Source organism: Muscardinus avellanarius, assembly GCF_963383645.1.
Source record: "Muscardinus avellanarius genome assembly, chromosome: 1".
Lineage (NCBI taxonomy): Eukaryota > Metazoa > Chordata > Mammalia > Rodentia > Gliridae > Muscardinus > Muscardinus avellanarius.
The window spans coordinates 238903229-238919526 of NC_137786.1; the positions used below are offsets into that span (position 1 = coordinate 238903229).

At 58.0% G+C, this 16298-nt stretch overlaps 2 protein-coding genes across 2 annotated transcripts in view; both read right to left on the minus strand.

Annotated features, from left to right (window-relative positions):
• The window catches only part of LOC308261772 (mucin-5B-like), a gene marked incomplete at both ends in the record, with an annotated part of 37051 nt that extends 22288 nt beyond the window's left edge, over positions 1–14763 (minus strand). The window contains 19 exons of the mRNA XM_080693896.1: positions 110–247; positions 603–672; positions 807–917; positions 1134–1272; positions 1355–1472; positions 1793–1918; positions 2316–2517; positions 3323–3429; positions 3662–3752; positions 3838–3952; positions 4081–4390; positions 4580–4648; positions 4993–5055; positions 7075–7344; positions 7808–7832; positions 9993–10012; positions 10201–10455; positions 10539–10617; positions 14659–14763. Of these exons, the coding sequence (XP_080550022.1) occupies positions 110–247; positions 603–672; positions 807–917; positions 1134–1272; positions 1355–1472; positions 1793–1918; positions 2316–2517; positions 3323–3429; positions 3662–3752; positions 3838–3952; positions 4081–4390; positions 4580–4648; positions 4993–5055; positions 7075–7344; positions 7808–7832; positions 9993–10012; positions 10201–10455; positions 10539–10617; positions 14659–14763 (2413 nt within the window). The remainder of the gene's footprint in view (positions 1–109; positions 248–602; positions 673–806; positions 918–1133; positions 1273–1354; positions 1473–1792; positions 1919–2315; positions 2518–3322; positions 3430–3661; positions 3753–3837; positions 3953–4080; positions 4391–4579; positions 4649–4992; positions 5056–7074; positions 7345–7807; positions 7833–9992; positions 10013–10200; positions 10456–10538; positions 10618–14658) is intronic.
• Positions 14764–14858: 95 nt separating this feature from the next.
• LOC308261782 (mucin-5B-like) overlaps positions 14859–16298 on the minus strand; it is a gene marked incomplete at both ends in the record, with an annotated part of 50908 nt that continues 49468 nt past the window's right edge. The window contains one exon of the mRNA XM_080693906.1: positions 14859–15059. Coding sequence (XP_080550032.1) covers positions 14859–15059 — 201 coding nt within the window. The remainder of the gene's footprint in view (positions 15060–16298) is intronic.

Genomic DNA, 16298 nt, shown 5'->3' on the forward strand with positions numbered 1-16298 from the left:
TGCTCTGCGCAGCAGTCGATTGTGAGGTGTCCTGCCCAGTGCCCTCCTCCACCCACCCCCTTGTTCTGCGCTGGAGCTGGTCCCGCCCCAAAGCCAGGCCCTGCCTCACCGCACATCTGGCCGCGGTAGGAGGGGTCCAGCCGGAGGAACACTTGCATCAGGGGCACGAGCTGCACCTGCAGCTGTAGGCCAAAGGCTGTCTGCACCAGGATGAAGAAGCTCGTGGGGTTGAAGATGGTGATGTTGGCTGTGGGGAGGCGTGGGGTGTGGCTGGCCAGCGGGCACCCCCAGGGCCCGGCCACCCCCGCCAGGTGCGTAGCGTGGGCAGGAGCTCCCAGGACCATGCCTCCCGCGTGTGCATGAGTCCTGAGTGACCTCTGACCCTCCCCAAAAGGACAAGAGTGACTGTGCCAACGCAGGGCCCCGCAGCAACCTGGGGTGGGATCTCTGTCACCCCCATTTTGCAGAGAAGGAAGCTGCCTACTGAATTGCCCGAGGCTGCAAAGGTCTTGACCGGCACAGAGCTGGACCCTGCCTGAGCTCCCAGAGTGCGGCCCACTCAGGATTGTCAGCCCCGCCCAGCTGTTTCTGGGACCACGTACCTGCCGACATGGGCAGCTGGGTGTAGATGGAGTTCATGAACACACGGCCGTTGGCCTGGACCTGGATGGTCTGGAGTGGGGCAGGCTGTGGTCAGTGCCCGCCCGTCTGCTCACGGGGGAGCGAGCTGTGGCCTGGGCCCCTGCACGTGGGGCTGAGCCCTCACCATGTCCCCTGGGCCCCCGCACGCGGGGCTGAGCCCTCACCATGTCCCCACCATTCAGGATGAGCGTCACCATCCGGAGGCAGTTCTCCGTGTCCGTCAGGCCACACTTCCGCAGCTCCACCAGCACGGTGAAGGTGCTGTCTGCACACCTCTGTTGGGAAGCCCAGGGTGAGGGGTGAGGGGTTAGGGGTGAGCGGGGGCGTGGGGTGCCCCAAGCGCATGCCCATGAGACTGAGAGGGCTGCAGTCATGACCTCAGGCGCGGGGTCACCCCCAAGCTGCTTGTCTTGGCCTAGAACCTCATCAGCCAGGGGTTCACCTTGGGGCAGAAGGGACCGAGGCCCCTGGACCCTGCCCGGTGGCCGCACCTTGGACAGGACGTAGCTGCAATCCCCATGCACGTCATAGAGCTTCTCGTCGTAGGTGGAGATGTGCGACCCTCCCTGGACGGAGCAGCTGCCGGGGCACGGCAGGTCCTGGCATTGCCACAGGCCCCCGGAGCAAGTGCTAGGGGACAGAGAGCATGAGCAGAGGGGACATGGGGGAGGAGGCAGGCCCACCCACACGTCCCACAGAGCCTGCGTCCTACCAGGAGCTGCAACTGGTGTTGAAAGAGGCCCCGGGCGTGTAGGTGCGGCCACGGTGGGTGCAGGGGCATTGTGCCAGGGCCAGGCAGCCAGAATGAGTGACATCGTCCAGCACAGTGCCTGAGGACAGGGAGGTGGTAAGCACAGGGCACAGGGCACCTGGCCTCTGAGAGCCCAGCCCCGGGATGGGAGTGAGAGTACTCTGGCCCCTGCCTGAGCCCCAGTGGCTTGGGGTGATTGCTGTACTCCCCTGGACCTCAGTTTCCCCCCCCCCCGACCCTCATGCCAGCTCTGACTTCCTCTATAGAGCAGCAGATCTCCAGCTTCCTAATGGTCAGCATCCACCCTGCCCTTGGCCCGGGGCAGGGGCAGGACCCCCAGCCCATGGACGTTGGAGGCAGTGACCGACTGTGCCCTGGAGATGGCGGGTGTGGGCCTGCCTGGGGGGCAGAAGCAGCCGTCAGTGCAGTGGGTCTCGCAGAGCTGTGAGCGCTGGGGGTTGGAGCAGGTGTCCACGCAGGGCGAGCTGCACTCCTGGTACTGCATGCTGAGCGGGCAGGCCCGGGCTGCAACCGAGGGGCGGCACTGAGTCCAGAGAGCTGCATCCTGTCCTGACCGCCCTGGTCAGCTGGGGCCGCACCTCCCTGCCTCCCGCCCTCCAAGGTCCCCCAAGCCACCTTCTGGGTGAGGAGGAGGCAGGAAGCGGGTCCCAGCACCTCCCACCTGGCCTACTCGAGGCCACTGCTCCCCCAAGACCAGCCACCCTCGCCTGTGTTTCTGGGTGATGTCCGCACCCGGGAGCTGGGCCTAGCCGTGCCCCAAGGCCCCCGGCCACGTGCCTCCCCTCCCCTCTCCCCACTTGGCCACCCTGCGCTGTGACCACTGAGAGACTCCCCCTGCCCTGCCCCCAGCCAGATGCTGCCGCCGTGTGCCCTTGGCCCAGGCCCTGGTTGGAGCACTCACGGCAGAGGCTGGGGCTCCTCCAGTCCAGGGGCTGGCCCCCCGCGTGGGCACACTGGCGCGAGTACTCAGTGAAGGTGTCGCATGGGCAGGAGGGGCAGCGGCACAGGTCCTGCACGCAGGCAGCCACGTAGGGAGCCGCGTCCAGCAGCGTGTTGCACTCAGAGAAGGCCGGGCTATGCAGGGTGCGGTAGCAGAAGTCCTCCTGGGGAGCAAAGGGAGGCCGGGCACCCTTGACTCCACACAGGGACCACCGTGCTCATGTGGGCATCCTGCCCTTTGATGCCAGGCCAAGGAGCCCCCTCCCCTTTGAGGCCCCTTCCACCCACCCACCCGCCTCTCCATCCATCCCTTATTCCATCTACCCATCTACATATCCATCCATCCATCCACTCATCCACCCATCTACCCATCTACATATCCATCCATCCACTCATCCATCCATCTGCCCGGGGGAAGGGGTGGTGGGCACGCCCATGCACCCTCAGGCACTCTGCAGGCTCAGTACTGAATGTCCCCCGACCCCGGGACCCCGGACTGGCTGTGTGCGAGGCTGCAGCTCCCAGGGCTTGCTGACATTCTCATCCCACTTCACGACTCAGGCTTAGGGATTTTCCTGGCTTCCTGAACACATCCCAAAGAAGGGTCCTCCCTGCCCATGGGCTGCTTCTTACTCTGGGTGCCTGAGTGCCCCACAGCCAGCCTGTGTGGACGTATGCACACAGTGGTCCCGCAGATGAGCACACACAGTCCCCGCACAGCCCCTGGGCACTCGGAGCGTGCGCACTGGGCGCACCTCACTTTCTCCTAGCCTGTCCTGGCGGGAGCCAGGCCCCGCCCCGCCTCCCGAGTCCCCAGTACCAGCATCAAGAGCACCAGCTGCTCCGTGACAACATGAGACCAGGGCCCCTCTCGCCTGTCACTTGACTTCCTCAGCACCCGTGCCCTGGGTACAGTCCTGCTGTGCCCGTCCCCGGGGGCAGCGGCTGAGCGCCTGGAGAGGGCCTCACCTCGTCTGTGCAGTTGTCAGCTGAAGAGGCCAGGGCGTCCTGGCACTGCTCCGTGGGACCATCCAGTTTCTGCAGGTTCCCGAACTGGAGAGGGGTCAGCTTGGTGTCTGCCGAAGAGAAAACACACGCTCAGTGTGGCCAGCTCCAGGGTGCGGGGCTTGGGCATGGGGTGGGCTCCGCCCCGAGGCAGCCGCCAGGAGAACCCACCCAGCTCAGGACCCTGCACCCCCTCAAGGGCGCCCCATGCCCAGTGCCTCTGCCCCTCCGCCCCCTGCGGGCGTCTCTGGGTCTGCCGGCCCTTGGCTGGCCACGCTCATCCTGGGCGCTGCTGGCACTCACTGTGGAGGTAGAACTCGTTGATGGCCGGGAGCCCGTTGAAGTCCCCGCACAGCCCACAGGTCTGGTTGGCGTACTTGGGGTTCAGCCCCACCTGGGGAGGGAGGAGCAGCTGTGGCCTGAGGAACTCCAGCCCCAGGGTCTCCCCGGCAGGCCAGGACCTGGGAGGGGCACCTTACCAGGGCATGGTCGGCTCCGTTCCACAGGAAGTTGAAGAGCAGCCGCGCCTGCACCTTCACAAAGCCGTTGCTGTGCTCCACCAGGAGGCCGGCCTGGCCGTAGGGCAGCTCCTTCCTAGGCAGCAAGCTCCAGTCCACGCTCAGCCAGGGCCTGGCCGGGCCGGCACCCCCCTGCCCGCTCTGAGCCGCACCCGCCCTGCAGTCCCCAAGCCAGCCCGGCGCCGCCCCGCAGGGCGCACTCACCGCCGCCCGTTGACGAGGACGGAGCCGTTGAGCAGGTCCAGCACCAGCCCCTGCACCTCGATGATAATGTGGGTGATGGTGGGCCGGGACCCCACGAGGCTGCGGCGCATCTGGATGCTGAAGTCCTCGTAGGCGGCGGTGCAGTGCGCGGAGAACACGTAGTTGCAGAGGCCGGGGAAGCGGAAGATGTCGCCGTCGAAGGTCTTGTAGTGGAAGTCGCCCCAGGTGCTGCAGATCTCCCTGGTGTGCACTCGCCTTGCGGCTGCCCTTGCGGCTGCGGCAGCCGCAGGGTGGTCACTGCTGGGTGCTGCTACCCACAGGCAGTGCCCACCGGCAGCCCCCTGCCACGCCTGCCTGCTCACCCAAGACCACAGCCCCCACCTGCCCCAGGGTGCTTAGCGACAGCCCCTGCCCAGCTGCACCAGCTTCACACAGACCTGGGACTCCCACCCTGGGCCTGGGAACCCCTCCCCGGCTGGCCGGGGCTCCGCCCACTTACACTTCATCCGGGGAAGGCCGGTGACAGGTGGGATGAAGGTCACAGGCTGGGACCAGGCTGTGGGGCTGGCTGGAGACAGCCGGGCACAGTGAGAGCCCTGCCCTCCCTCTGTGAGGCCTGCTCTGGGGACACTCAGGAGGCCAGGACTAAGGGGCTGGCTGGGAGGGGAGCTGCTCATCCCCACTGGTCACTGCTGGACTCTCCCTGTCTGCCCCAGACTGCTCCTGCCCTGGGTGGTGTGTGTGTGTGTGTGTGTGTGTGTGTGTGTGTGTGTGTGTGCGCGCGCGTGCAGCTGAGGTCAATGCTGTCTCCAGGCAGCAGGGCCCTGGGACGGTCTCAGCATGGTGAGGGCTGTGTGAGAAGGGGTTGGCCTGCCTGGTCAGGAGCTCCCAACCCAGAGCCCAGCTACATACGGCTGTCCATCCTCTGACTGTCCGCTGTGGGCTCTGTGCTCGGCTCCGTGTGGCCCTGGGTGTCTGCAGGAGAAGGGCCGGGGTGAGCAGGAAGCCAGGCTCTCAGCCCCTAGCCTTCCTGCGCCCATGGGCCTGTCTGCTGTGGCCCAGCTTGAGGCCCATGGACCGGCTTCAGCCTGAGCCTGGTCTCCTCAGCAGCTCAGCAACCTGACACGACCTGGCCAGCAGCCCCTCCCCGTGGGCTGCAGCACTCTCCGCCTCTCCACGCCACGGAGCCGGCCTGAGCCACCTGTGACTCCTCAGCTCTCAAGTGACTGGCCGATGCCCCTCCAGCTTGAGGAGGAAAATGGAATCAGGAAACGGGCCTGGTCCCAGGGACGGGGTGCAGCCCCATCCCTCCTGTCCCTCAGAGGACAAAGGCCAGCTTTGTTGGCGAGGACAGAGTGGGAGGCTTCCAGGCATGACTTAGCAGAAACCCAAGACCAGAACCAGCCCCTGGCAGGAACCAGCAGTTGGGTCAGGGTGGCATGAATGTCTGGCCCTTGGTGCAGGGTGGCTGCCCAAGGTGGCCTGGACTGTCTGCTGCTCCAGGGAAGGCCTCCCGCTCTTCACCCCACGACCCAGGCCCCGAGGTCCCAGTGGCCCATGCAGGGCCCTGTCCCGCACCATCCATGTCCCGGTCTTTTGGAACTCAGGCTGGCCTCTCACTCCAGCACCATGGGCAGCTCAGCTTCCTGTTTGACTTTCCCAGCCTGTCCTGCTGGCATTTGGAAACCGCAGGGACTGGCCTGGCATTCATCTTCGCTCTCGAGGGCCCGCTTGACTGCGTTTCCCAGAAACAGAGCCCCTCCCGCCGTCGGCCCTGACCTCAGACCCCAGCCTCACCTGTGCACGCATGTATGGCTGGCCGGCCTGACACTGCTGCCTGCTGGGCTCCAGCCCCGAGGACCCGGGTCCAGGGCCCTCAAAAGATACGGGGTACACAGCACCCCTCCTCCCCTCTCATGCAGACCTGCCGTGGTGCCCGGGTCTCCATCATTCGCCCAGAGGAATAGCACCGAGGTCTGGGTGCATACTACCACAAGCCTGGCGTGCCCAGGACAGACCTGGGCTCCCTATGCGGCCAGCCTTGCCCAACCAGCCACGCTCTGAGAGCTGCGTGCTCCCAGCCACAGGCTGGACCTGTCTCGAAGGTGGGAAGAGGCTGGAGGTGGATGGGGCTGCCTGTCCAGATCACATGGCCCAGAAGAGCCTGGGTATGGGGCCACTAGCATCCAGCCTCGGCCCTGTCCACAGCTTCCCAGACCCCAGAGATAGGTCCTGCAGGGAATCCTCCGCAGACCCCAAGGGAGGGAGATCTGGGGGGACCAGCCACTCCCCTCGGTGCCTCCCCTCTGCCGCAGATGGAGAGAGCTCCCTCCAGCTCCAGAGGGAGCCACGCCTTAGGGTAGCTGGGCCCTGCCAAACCCAGCCAGGCGCAGGCCAGTCTCCGGGGGCCACATCTTCCGTGTGGACACTAAGTATTAGCATGGTGGCTTTCCCGAGAGGAGACAGACAAGGAAAACAGCTCGGCTGACAGGGGCCGCGAGCGGAGTGCCATGAGAGCCGGCGGCAGGCAGCACGGCCTCACCGTCCGTTGCTTTGGGCACTCATTTGCCAGCCTGGTTCCAGCCTCACCCCCTGGAAGTAGTATGACCCTCACCGGAAGGACCCAGGCCCTGGGGGGGGGTTGCCTGTTGGCCGTGACTCCCACCGTGGCAGGCTGGGAGGCTGCGTAGGGACTGTCCTCCTTCACCCTGAGTCTGGGCCTCTCGGGGCCCCAGAGACCTCAACCTCTGTCACCTCTCTCTGAGCCTGTCCCCAGCCAGGGCCCCCACGGGCTTCCCAGGGCTCTGCCTGAGGTTAGCCCCCACTCTTCCTTCTGACGCCCTGGGTTCCCGACACTGCGCTGGCCACCGTGTGGGACATAGGCGGGGGCCGTGGTGTCTAGGACACACAGAGGGGCAGTGTCCACCTCCACAGCCAACCCCTGGGCTGAGGCTCCCTGCCGGGAGGAAGGCATCAAGCGGGCCTGGGGCTTACCTGCCAGCCACACCAGGAGCAAGGCTGCCAGGGCCCACTGCAGCACCCTGCTCCTGCCCCCGGAGCCCATCCTGGGGCTGGCACGGGGTGGCAGTGAGGAAGGAGTGGGCAAGGCGCTCGCTCCCCGGGGGCCTGGGCTTATGTAGCGGAACACCTTGGCCCGCTCCTGGGCCACGCGGGGCACCGGCCAGTCCTGGGGCAGCCACGTGTGTTTGCTTTTGGGGAGGGGCTGTGGCCGGCAAGAGGCCTGGAGGAGGAAGGATTGCTGCCCTGCCATCAGACACGGGCGCCCCCGCCCCCTGCAGCTCGAGGGTTGGAGGAGAGGGCAGGGCCCCTCGTGGTGCTGACTCGAGGGAGGGCGGATGGCAAGCCTGCGCCAGGCCACCTCCTTCTGGAACCTGGCCAGCGAGGGATGGGGTCAGGGTGGAGACCTCGCCTGCGTCAGCTGGGGGAGCCAGGTGGAGGTGTTCGCACCAGGGCCCGAGGAGTGGGGAGGGGCCGGCAAGTGGGGGCTGGGACTCCCGCTCAGCCTGGGAGGGGCCCTTGGCGGGTGTCAGGGTGGGGTGCCTGTCTGTGTGTCTCGTGGGGACCCCAGGGGGAGACTCCATGTTTAGCCTCTCTCAAGCTCTGTGAGGTCACGGCTCCTGCCTGTGGCGAGGTTCAAGCGAGGGGGAAACAGGGCCAGTGAGGGCCCAGGCAGGCCTCTCCCCCCAGCATCCCGCTGGGCCTCCACCTTCCAGGGCCAGCTTGTCAAACTCCTGCGGGGGACAGAGGAGACAGCCACTGCCCAGGGACCACAAACAAGAATGGAGGGAGCCAGGTGTGTAGTGCACGCTTGTGATCCCAGCATTCGGGAGGCCGAGACAGGGAGGGCTGGGGTGTAGCTTGGAGGTAGAATGCCCCTGGGTTCCACCCCCATACCACACACAGACACACAAAATACCCAAGAATGGTGGCATGCACAGGGGCTGCAGAGCCCCAGAGCTAGAAGCTGGGCCTCCTGCCCACCCGCCCTCACGGGAGCCTCGGGGGCCAGCCCGACGCTTCCCAGGGGCATCCCTGCTCGTTGGCACCCCCAGATGACACGGTTAGTGCTTATCTCCCAGCAGGCAACCGTGCCATGAGCCTGTCACCCAGGACCCCAGCCTGACCCAACCCAGCGGGCAAGTGCCATGTGGCTTTAACCAGCCCTGTGGAGCCTTTAGGCGGATCCCAGATTTGCAGTGTTTTCTGCCAGCATCACGGGGAGGGCCGCGCTGATGCCCCAGCCCGGCCCCACATTTGTCTTTCTCAGGAAAAATTTGTAGAGGTTGAATTGAAACCCATGTTAAAAGCCGGGCGTGGTGGCGCATTGCTTGTCATCCCAGCATTCACGAGGTGGAGACAGGAGGATACGGGTTTGCAGCCAGCCTCAGCTACTTAGTGAGGTCCTTTGTAACTCAGTGAGACCCTGTTTCAAAATGAATAAAAAACTAGGGCCGGGGGTATAGCTTGCAGGTAGAATGTCCCTGGGTTGCATCCCCAGACCCGCAAAAATAAATAAGTAAATAAAAAGCAACGCAGGCAGGATGAGGTGCCGGCAGCCACTCAAAGTGGCAGGTCACTGTGGGGAGAAGCCTGGAGGCTCCTCAGAGGGCTACAAATAAAACCACCGATGGTCCAGCAACCCAGTTCTCGGTATATGCTCACAGAATCGAAGGCAGGGACTCGGACACCACACAGCTGTGGTCCTCCCAGCGAAGCTAGTCACCAAGACCTGAAAACATCCAGGTCTCCATCTTCAGATGAGCAGACACACAAAACGTGGTCCATCCACACCGTACAGGCTTTTATTATTTATTTATTTGTTTATTTATTTATTTATTTTGCAGTACTGGGGATGGAGCCCAGGGTGTAGAATACCTCCAATCTACACCCCCCCAGCCCTATTTTTTATTCTTTATTTTGAAACAGGATCTCACTGAGTTGCAGAGGGCCTCACTAAGCAGCTGAGGCTGGCCACGAACCGCGATCCTCCCGTCTCGGCCTCCCGAGTGCTGGGATTACAAGCGTGCCCACCATGCCCGGCTTGCACAGACTTTGAGAGGAGAGAGTTCTGGCACAGGCGCGAGGCTGGGTAAACGAAGGCCTCTACGCTGAGTGGGCGAGCCAGGCGTAGAAGGACAAGTACTGCAGACCCGCTGCTAGGAGGCCCCTGGAGCCGTCACATCCATGCAGGGAGTTGGATGGGAGCTGGGCACGCTGGGTCACACCTGTAACCCGGTAACTGAGAAGTTGAGACAGGAGAATTGTGGGTTCAAGGCCAGCCGCAGCAACTGAGTAAGAACTTGTTTCAAAATAAAAAAGTAAAAAGGCTGGGAATGTAGCTTGAAGGTAGAATGCCCTGGGCTCGATCCCCAGTACCAAAAAAAAAAAAAAAAAAAAAAAAAACCCAAAAGACTTTTGAGACATTTTGCCCGGTCACCCTTGCTTGGCCCTCAGCCTGGCCCTTGGAGTCCCCGTGCTGGTGGCCACGCTGAGACCTGCCTCTTCCTCCTCCGGTGTCTTCTGCAGGGCACAGAGCCACCTGTGGCGGAGACCCCGGGCTCCTGCACAGGGTCTGAGTGCTCTAGATTATCCCAAATGAGCCAGGCGCCGATCTCTGCTCCCCAAACCTTTTGGCCAGGCCTGTGCTGCCGCCAGCTACTCCTCACCCTGTTATTTCTGAAGTGGAAGGTTCCCAGGGCTGAGGTTTTTGGGGTCTCCAAAGTCCTCTTTCATACCCAGACCCCTGCCAAATGGCGCCCTGGGAGGGTCTGGAAGGACGCCACGAGGCGGGCTGGGGCAGGCTGGCGCCCCTCTGCCTGGACCCTCTGGGCTCCCGGGCTGCAGCAATGCCCAGGCCCCTGCTGGGCCCCATCCTCCTCAGCCATGCCCACCTGCTCCTCTCCACCCCTACCTGGAAGGAGCCCCACATGTAGGCGCTGAGCCAGGGCCTGCGTAAAACGGGGTCCATGCGGCCCCCACCCCATGCTGCCCTGAGCCCTCCGAGGACAGGGCAGGGCTGGCCCAGTGAGGCCTGCCAGGGTCACTGCTATTGAGACACCCCGGATGCGGCCCACGGCCCAGCCTGTTTGCTTAGCCTACCGGAGTTTACCTCTTCACAGTTGAGGGAGCTGGACACGAAGGAGAGACGGCCGTTCCTGCTGGGAAGGGGGCCGGCCGCAGCCTCCAGGGCGTGTGGGGCTGTGGTGCCAGGAACCTGTCCTGCGGCTTTGATGGCGGAGCTCAGCCCGGCCTGGGGCGGGCCTCTGTCCCTCACCCCGGCCCGAGTCCAGGGCCAGCCAGGGCAAAGGGACTCGCAGAGCCCAGGGGTGAACGAGGTGACCAGGAACAAGAGCCCTGAGCCACAACGCCATGAAGGGTGTCAAGCCTCCCCCGGCACAGACACCAGGCCACACAGAGCCAGGCTGGACGCCTCCCACCAGGACCGTGGGCTGTCTTGGACCCCAGTGGCCGGTGACACCTATCATCCTCTGGGGTCTGTCCCAGGGCAAAGGCAGCCTGCCTGGCAGTGGTGCCAGATCAGCCCGCTGCCCACTGCCCCCAGCGGCCCAGCCGTCGGAGGACAGCTGTGCAGGGTCCTCCACCAAGGCGGGGGCCCCTTCTCAGCCCAGCCTTCCCCCAGGAAAGCTGTGTAGACTCAGGGACACAGGTCTGGGGCTAGTTGAGATTTTTTTGGCTATTTTTGGGGTGTTTTGTTGTTGATTGGTTTAGTTTTGTGCTGGGATTGAACCTGGAGACATTCTACCTCTGAACTACACCCCTAGCCCTCCTAATTATTTAATTTAAGCAATTCTAAGTTGTGAGCAATGTTGCTATAAGAGGAACACAAGATTATTATTCTCCCCAAGTGCGCTGACACACACCTGTGATCCCAGGGTTTGGGAGGTCAGACAGGAGGATCACAGGTTTGAGGACAACCTCAGCGACTTATATATATCTATATATTCCGCACTTTCCATTCCTTTGGGTATATGATGGGGAATGTGCCGGTATTGGAAAATTGCTTTGGTATTCATTTCAAAATGTAAAAAGTTGTCAGGGCCTGGGTGCTACGCAGGCGCTCAGGCAGGGAGGGGAGGCAGCTTGTTATAATGCAGAGTTCCCCTCGCCAGAAGTGATTACCAAGTACACAAAAGAGTGGCAGCCCAGGGCCTTCATATTTTATTTTATTTTATTTTATTTCTTTCTTTATTTTTATTTATTTATTTTTTGAGGGTCTGGGGATGGAACCCAGGGGCATTCAACCTCTGAGCTACACCCCCTGCCCTATTTTTTATTCTTTATTTTGAAACCGGGTCTCACTGAGTTGCAGAGGGCCTCGCTAAGTAGCTGAGGCTGTCCGCGAGCCACGATCCTCCAGTCTCAGCCTCCCGAATGCTGGGATGACAAGCGTGCGCCACCACGCCCGGCAGGCCTTCATATTTTAAAGACAAGTTGACATAATAAATAACTTCTAGCAGAGAGATATTTAAAAAAGACTAAAACTCCCCAAGGACGCTGGAGGATGGTACAGGCCTTCCTCAAAGAGGGCATATACCATGTGACCCTGACTTTGTTAACCAAGTAACAAAGGCTTGCACTAGAGCTAATGGGCGGGCCCACACCTGCACCAGGAGCAGATAGGAAGGCTATCTATTGGTCAAGCAGGATGGAAGATAATGAATCCTTATAAAGACTGTCCTCTGTTCAAAAGACCTCAGTGTCTAACTTTCCAGGCACTCCACTGCGTCTCTCTCTCTGACGCAGTGCTTTTTAATTCTGTCCCCTCTTTCTACCTTTGTAATAAAATTGCTTAAGCTCGCAGCAGCGTAGTTCTGGCTACCTTTTCTAAACTAGCTAAGAACGAGAACCCACATCGCCATCTCACAGCGTTACAGTTTATAGCCAGGAGCAGAGCTGGGGGGCCCTAGGATGCTGTGACACGGCACCTCTAACTTGCTTCCCGCAGCAGCGCGCCATGCCGTCCCAGCAGCAGTGTCCGGTTTCCCTGGAGTCCTTCACCATGCCTTGACGATGTGCATTTTCCTGGTCCCAGTATTCTTTGAAAAAGCAAGTTTGTTTGTGTCCCTGGTCCATTATTGAGCTGGGCCTGTTGTCGATTTTAGTTGTTTAGTTCTTTGTAATTTCAGATATTGGTCCTCTGTCATATTTGACTCGTGGACATTTTCTGCTGTTCTGTGCTGTCTTTTCATTCTCCTGGCACACAAGGTTTTAACACTGATGAAGTTTGATTTATCTGTGTTCTTCTGTGGCCTGCGCTCTGACTGGCATCTCCAATACCATCGCCAAATACAGGGTTTGCGTTTCCCATTTCCCTCTAGGATTTCTACAGCTTCAGCTCTGTGTCTGTGCCTCTGATCAATTTTGAGGGTTTTTTTCTGTTCATTGATGTAAAGTAAGGGTCCAGCTTCACTGTTTTGCATGTGCTTGTCCAGTTTTTCTGGCACCGTTTGTTGGAAAGACTGAGTAGTTTTAGCATACAAGCCACAAATCCATGGAGCATGTGTGTGAGTGTCTATCTCTGGCCTCTCCATCCTAGCCCGTTGGTCTGTCTGTCCGTCTGTCCTGTGCTGGCAGTCTGCTGTTTTAGTTGTTGTCATTTCTTACTAAATTTTGAATCAGAAAATTTGAGTCCTACAACGTTTTTCTTTGGCTAGTCAGAGTTCCAGGAGATTCCACGTAAACTTCAGGGTGGATTTTTCTATGTCTACAAAACACGTTATTGGAATTTTTATAGGAGTCGTGTGGAATCTGTAAATGTTGGGGGTGGTATTTTTGTCTTTTCAATACTAAGTCTTGAAATCCATGAACACAAGATGTTTTTCCACTTTGTGGTTTCAAAAAAAATTTCAGGCCGGGCGCGGTGGCGCACGCTTGTCATCCCCGCGCTTGGGAGGCGGAGACAGGAGGATCGCGCAGGTTCGAAGTCAGCCGCGCTGGCTTAAAAGACCCTGTTTCCAAATAAAAATATAAAATAGGTCTGGGAGTGTAGCCCGGAGGTAGAAGGGCTCCCAGGAACCCCAGTAACACACACACACACACACACACACACACACACACACACACACAAGAATTCAGCAGTGTTTTGTGGTTTTCCATGTGCAGCTCTATTGCCTCTGGTTAAATTGATTTCTCAACATTTTATTCTTTTTGGTGCTATGTAAGTGAAATTGTTTTCCTAATGCTTTTACTTTGGTGGAATATTTCAGGTGCTCTGCACACAAGATCATGTCATATGCGAAGCGACATTTCTTTCCTTGTCACTCTGGCTGGGACGTCCAGGGCTAGGCTGAGTAGAAGTGCTCGGTGGGCATCCTCTCCTTCCTCCTGACCTTGGAGGGAAGGCTTCCAGTCTCACCACCAGCCCTGACCCTTCCTATTGCTAGTTGTCTGAGTTGTTTCTTTTTAAACCCTGAAAGGGTTCGGAAGTTTGGCAAGTGCTTTTAATCCATCAGAAGAGATGGTCATGGGAGCCCCTCCCCTTTGTTATACTGATGTGATGCATCTCCTTGATTGAAGCTCATATCACAAGGCGTCTCTGCATCTGAGGAGTAAAACGTACGTGGTCATGGCACCGCGCACTGCACTTTAAAACGCTGCTGAGCCGGGCGTGGGGCGCACGCTCGTCATCCCCGCGCCTGGGAGGCGGAGACAGGAGGATCGCGCGGGTTCGAAGCCAGCCGTGCTGGCTTAAGAGACCCTGTTTCCAAATTTAAAAGTATAAAAATAGGTCTGGGAGTGTAACCCGGAGGTAGAAGGGCTTCCAGGAACCCCAGTACCACCAAAAAAAAAAAAAAAAAAAAAAAAAAAATCCTGCTGAATTCAGTTTGCTAGAATTGTAAACATTGGAATTTACATCATTTTATGAGGAATATTAATCAGTCTGAGTTTTCTCTTTCTGCAGTGTCTTCATCTGGCTTTGACGTTAGGGAAATCCCAGCTCCACTGCATGAGTTAGGAAAAGGTCCTTCTTCTTCAGCGAGGCCGCCGAATCCCGGGGTTGCCTTTTCTGGGAAGGTTTTGGTGATGATCCAATCTCCTTAGTAGCTGTGTGTCTATTCAGCTCGTGTGCTTCTTCATGGATCAACTTCATTAAATTGTGTTTCTAGGAATTCGTGATTTCTTCTGGGTGAGCAGATTTGTTGAGTATCATAGTACTCGCTCACAATAATTTTTTTATTTCTGTGATGTTGGTAGTGATGTCTCTTCTATTTCCAAATTTAGTAATTTGAACCTTCTCCTTTTTTCTTAGCCAAAGGTTTGTCAATTTTGCGGGTCTTTCCAAAGAGCCACCTTTGGGTCCACTGATTTCCCTTCTGCTTTCCTGTTCTCCGTTTTATTTTTGACTGAGCTAACTTTCTTGTCTTGCTTTCCAGCTTCAGGCGCAGTCCTTACTCCTTTCCCAGCTCCTTAGGGTGCAGTTAGACTCGAGGCCTGTCTCCTCTCCTAACACAGATGTCTACGTGTCCACCTGTCTGTGCGCTTTTGTTCTCCTCCTATTATTGATTTGTGGTTTCACGCCTTTGGCTGAAAACACACCTGCTCCCCGACTGGCTGCTCTGAAAAGCCATCTTTGCGCTGTTCCCGGGTTCGCGCCCTGCGCGCCGCCACAGACTCAGAAACTTCCTCGCCTGAGTCCCCCATCTCGCTTTCTTCCCATCCGGCTGCTTTGGCTCACCCGCGTGCCCGCCACGTCAGACGCGGCCCTGGACACCAGCTCCGAGACCACCACCAGGGACTCAGAGGAGGAGAAGGGGGTTGTGGGGGAGGCAGAGAAGGGAGAGACGCCCTGCTGATGGGAACGCGATGAGGAAAACGGGAACAGGAGGCTGACCGTGAGTAGATGAAGAAGGGAAGAAGGCGGTGAGGAGGAGGAGGAAGGTGACGGTGAGGAAGAGGATGTAGATGAAGAGGAGGAGGCCGAGGTGGCAAGTGGGCAGCTGAAGAGGAGGAGGAGGACAATGTTGACGCCAAGAAGCAGAAGACTGATGCGGATGGCTAGACAGCAAAAAGGAAAAGTTAAACCAAACTAGGCCGCCGTGACCTCTTCACCCTCCACTTCCCGTCTCAGAATCTAAACGGGGTCACCTTCGAGTAGAGAGGCTCGCCCGCCCACCGTGGGCAGCGCCACCTCAGATGACACCCGCTCTCCACCACCCAACCAAAACCACAACGCGAGTTTGCAACAGGGGGGGAAAAAAGAACCCTAACTCCCAAGGCCCTGCTTTCTTCTTAAAAGTACTTTAAAAAAGGAAAAATTGTTTGTATTTTTATTTACATTTTATATTTTTGTACATATTGTTAGGGTCAGCCATTTTTAATAATCTCGGATGACCAAACCAGCCTTTGGAGCGTTCTCTGCCCTACTTTTGACTTTACTTGTGGTGTGACCATGTTCATTATAATCTCAAAGGAGAAAAAAAAAAACCTTGTAAAAAAAGCAAAAGAACAAAAAACAATCCTATTCCGAGCATTCCAGTAACTTTTTTGTGTATGTACAAGCTGTACTGTAAGTCGCTGGTTTGTATGAGATGGTTAAAAAGGCCAAAGATAAAAGGGTTCTTTTTCCTTTTTTTGTCCACGAAGTTGCTGTTTATTTATTTTTGTCCTGTTTGATGTATGTGTGGAACCATGTTGTCCAACAATAAACCAGAATTTTATTTTGCTGAGTTGTTCTAACAGAAAAATAAAGAAAAAGAAAACACGCTTGCTGTGATTTCGGTCTTAAAATTTATTATGACTCTTTTGGGGATCATAATACGTAGTTTATCTTGGAGAATGCTGCTTGCGTACCTGAGGAAAATGTCTCTCCTGTTAGCAGAGTGCTCTGTATCTTGCATGGTCTAACTGCTTCAATGCTGTGGAAGTCTGCTTTCTAGTTATCTAGCGCCTCGATCCTACATATTATCAAAAGTGTGATGTCGAAGTCCCAAATGTTATTATAGAACTACCTTTTCATTTTATTGTCAGCATTTGCTTCTTATGTTTCGAGTGCTGTTTGGTGCATACATGTTTATAGCTGTTAGGTCTTCTTGTTGATCTGACTCTTCCGTCAATATATAATGTCTGTTCTAGTCTGCATTTTTACATCTTTACTAATATGACTGAAATATCCGACACACAAGACATTGAGGAAGGTATTTATTTATTTATTTGCAGTTCTTGGGATGGAACCCAGG